This window comes from Suricata suricatta, chromosome 2 (assembly GCF_006229205.1).
Source record: "Suricata suricatta isolate VVHF042 chromosome 2, meerkat_22Aug2017_6uvM2_HiC, whole genome shotgun sequence".
Lineage (NCBI taxonomy): Eukaryota > Metazoa > Chordata > Mammalia > Carnivora > Herpestidae > Suricata > Suricata suricatta.
This window is the reverse complement of record NC_043701.1, coordinates 22,906,425-22,910,020: the sequence shown is the minus strand read 5'-3', so window position 1 is coordinate 22,910,020 and position 3,596 is coordinate 22,906,425. Positions and strand designations below refer to the sequence as shown.

The following is a 3,596-nucleotide window of genomic DNA, read 5'->3' as shown; positions in this document are numbered from 1 at the left end:
GGGGGGCGCGGCCCCGGGGGCTTCTTAAACCCCCCGCCCCGGCTCAGCCCGCACTTCCCGAGCACTGCTCCGCCCCCGGAGGGAGAGAGAGAGAGAGCACCGCCGAGGAGCCGAGGAGGCCAGCAGAGTCCCGCCAGCCAGGGCGCGAGACAAGTTGAGAGCAGAGCAGCGCAGAGCAGCGAGTCCCGCGGTCGCGTCCAGACAGCGCCCCGACAGCGCCCCGACCGCGCCCCAGCCCGAGCCCAGCAGGCAGAGCAGCCCCCATCCCAGCCCGCGCCAGCATGATGAACAACAGCAGCTACTCAGAGGCCGCCGGCCTCGGCCTGGGCGACGAGATGGACGACATGCCGTCCACGGAGAAGGACCTGGCGGAGGACGCTCCGTGGAAGAAGATCCAGCAGAACACGTTCACGCGCTGGTGCAACGAGCACCTTAAGTGTGTGGGCAAGCGCCTGACCGACCTGCAGCGAGACCTCAGCGACGGGCTGCGCCTCATCGCGCTGCTCGAGGTGCTCAGCCAGAAGCGCATGTATCGCAAGTTCCACCCGCGCCCCAACTTCCGCCAGATGAAGCTAGAGAACGTGTCCGTGGCCCTCGAGTTCCTGGAGCGCGAGCACATCAAGCTCGTGTCCATCGGTCAGTGCGGGCGAGCAGTGCACAGACACGGCGGGGGAGGGGGAAGTGCCCCGGGAGAGGGCTGGCCTGTAGGGGCGGTGGACACAGGTGCTGGGGGTGGGCGCGGGGACCTGAGATAGGGCAGAGAGGGGTCCCTGGCCCCTGCTCTCCCTCCATCCAGGCCGGCCACATGGGCACTGCCTTCACACCCTTCTGTCGGTTCAGCAGCATCTTGGGGGGGTCCCCGGGTGATTCCAGACCTTACCGTTTCTAAGGCGTCCTGCTCAGCCTTCCCGCAGACACTCCCTTCAACCCCTCTACTTATTGTCCCCTTTCTTGCCATTGGGCCATCCCAGGCTATGTTTGAGAAGACAGGGTGCCCATTATTGATTCCCGGGGGGCATTTACTCCCTAAACAAAGTAATTAGCTTCTTTGCCTCTCAGCACCTCCATGAGGGAGGAGCAGGCTGAAAGCCGGTCAGGGGAAGCTGGTGGCCAGGCAGGCATGGTGTGGGGGGCCCTCCTCAGGCCTGCGCTTAGCAGCTGGGTTCAGGCCCCTGGGCCAGGGCAGGCAGGGCCCAGCCTCAGAAACCTAAAAAGGCACTGAGCGAGGACAGAAAACCTTAACCCCTGCCTATCCACCTCCTGCTTTAGCCTGCCCAGGAGGGTGCTCCCCTAAGTCCATGCCAAGCCCCAGCCCACCCCCTAGGCCTGGATTGGCTGCAGCTAACTGTCTGGGTTGAGAGGAGGGAGGGGAAGGCCTGTAGAAGGGAGGAAGTCATTGAGTGTAACCAGATTTGGAAGGTGTATCAGTGCTAGTGGGGGTGGGGAAGCACTCCAGGCCTGGGAGCCTGGGGAGCTGAGGGTGGGCTCTGAGTGGTCTGAGGCTGCTCTTCCCCTCATAGCCCTGCTGTCCTCCCTGCTGGCTGGGGTCCTGGGGAAGACCCCCTACCCCAGTGGTGAGCTTGCTGTGATTTACAGGAAAGGGCTCCTCAGAGTGCACCCCAAAGCCCCAAGAGAGGAGTTTCACATGGGTCAGATGCCTTCCCCCACCAGGCTACCCCAAAGACTTCTTTAGATAATTGAGTATCTGTCCACCCCCACTCTCCCCCAGGGCATCTCGAGGCCTCCTGAATTAGCAGCTGAAGTCAGTCTGGGGCCCTTTGCCCTGTCCAGTCCCCTCTCTAGGCCTTACCCCTCCTGCCCCAATACTGCCCCCCCCACCCCACCCGCTCTGTCCTGGAAATAGCCCTGCCTCCGTGACACAGCAGATGTCTCTGAGCTTTCCAGAAGGACAAACCGGAGGACAGGGGGTGGGGGAGGGGGCCCTGGTGTTTGTAGTGGGGGTGAGGGCTACATGAGTGTGTGTGTGTATGTGTGTGTGTGTTGGAGTTGGGGGGTGGTCAGAGGATTTGTGTGGGGGAGTCAGAGACAAGTCAGTCCTGGGGCTGTCATCCCCTGCATGCTGAGATTTGACCGACTGGATGGACTGTCCCAGGTGGGGTCTCAGGGGGAGGGCCTGGGGCCTCACCAGGACTTTATAGGAAACTGCTAGGCCTTCCTCTCCCCTCCCCGCTGCGGGGGCTGCCGGCCCCTCTCCAGGCCTCATCCTTCCTGAATGCACCTCTCCCCTCCCCCATGGCGGTGCCTGGCTCGGGCCCCTTGGCTCAGCTGCGGAGGGGCCGGCTCAGAGTAGAGGGGGAAGAAGGAAAAGATGGTTTGGGGGCAGGAGGGACGCTCCTAGGTTCCCGCTGAGAGGAAGGGGAACTGTTCCCCATTTGGGCCAAGTGGCTCACTCGCGCTGATGAGATAAGCTGTCAGCAATTTGGGGCTGGGCCTGAGGCTGGGAGGGGGGGCACTGGCAGCCGGGCTGCTCGATTCTGAGGAGATGTGAAGGGATTCCCCACCAGGGGCGGCTTTCCTCTAGTTCCCTCTGGCTCGTGCTGTGGTGGGAAGGGGCTGTTCAGGGGGCCTCCTCTGGGGATTATCTCAGGACTGAGATGGAGCATCTGGGCACCTGGGAGGGGGTCAGAAAGACTCCCCACTTCCCTTCCTAAGAGTGGGGTGGGAGATGGGGGCTGGGAAGTCCACCTGAAGGCGGAGGTGCTCAGCCCGGGCTGAAGGAGCTGTGTGCCCTTACCCCAGCACCCCAACCCGGCCCCCGCCACCCCCTCAGCCCCTCCAAACAAAGAGGCCTAATGAGGCAGCTCCGTGCCGCAGCTGTTCCCCAGTTGCTATTCCTTCTAGAGCCAACAGCTGAGGGAGGGGCCAGAGGGGGTAGCAGCTGTGCTGACCCCTCCCTCGCCTGGGCCCTCTCTCCTTCCCCACCCCTTGAGGCCTGGGGTGGCCTCAGGGTCTGGCTGTAGGGCCCCTCCTACCCCTTTGGGGGTGTCCCTGGGCTAGAGAAGAGGTGGTGGCTCAGGGTGTTAGGGAGGTGCCTGGCCTGGGGCCTGGGTGGGTAGGGAGGGGAAGGTCATTGCTCAGAGCAGGACTCTAGGCCCCTCTCCTGCCCCAGTCCGAAGTGGACCACTTGCTGTCTGGCCCAGGGCCAGTTACTGGGGAGGGACTTCTCCCTGCAGCAACTATGAATGACACCCCCTCCAACCCCCAGCGACCTCAAGGCCTCCCTCCCAGGAATCTGGCCCCAGTTTCCAAGACGCACTTCTGGGCTGGCTTTGGAGGCTGCGAGGGTGGTGAGAGGCTGTGGGGCACTGGGTGTCAGGACTGTGTGAGAGTATGGCGGCCTGCGTGTTTGAGAGAGCGCCCTGAAGCACCGGGAGGCCGGGAGGGAGTGTGTCACGGAATCTGAAAGCTGCCAAACCATTGTGCTGCAGCGGGGCCAGGGGGAGAGGGGGCGGGCCGGGGAGCTGCTGGGGAAGGAAGGATGAATCAGTGGAAGGGTGGGGGAGCCAAGGGGGCCAGAGCTGGAGGCCAGAGGGACTGAGAGGCTGCGATTCCCCCTCCGAGGAGCTGGTGGGGAC

The 3,596-nt window shown here is 63.7% G+C and overlaps 1 protein-coding gene across 2 annotated transcripts in view; it reads left to right on the top strand.

Annotated features, from left to right (window-relative positions):
* FLNC (filamin C) overlaps positions 1-3,596 on the top strand; it is a 26,604-nt gene continuing 23,008 nt past the window's right edge. The window contains exon 1 of one of the 2 annotated variants that reach the window (XM_029923747.1): positions 1-636. In XM_029923747.1, the coding sequence (XP_029779607.1) occupies positions 282-636 (355 nt within the window). In that variant the 5' untranslated portion in view covers positions 1-281. The remainder of the gene's footprint in view (positions 637-3,596) is intronic. The other variant, XM_029923752.1, reaches the window with a different exon arrangement.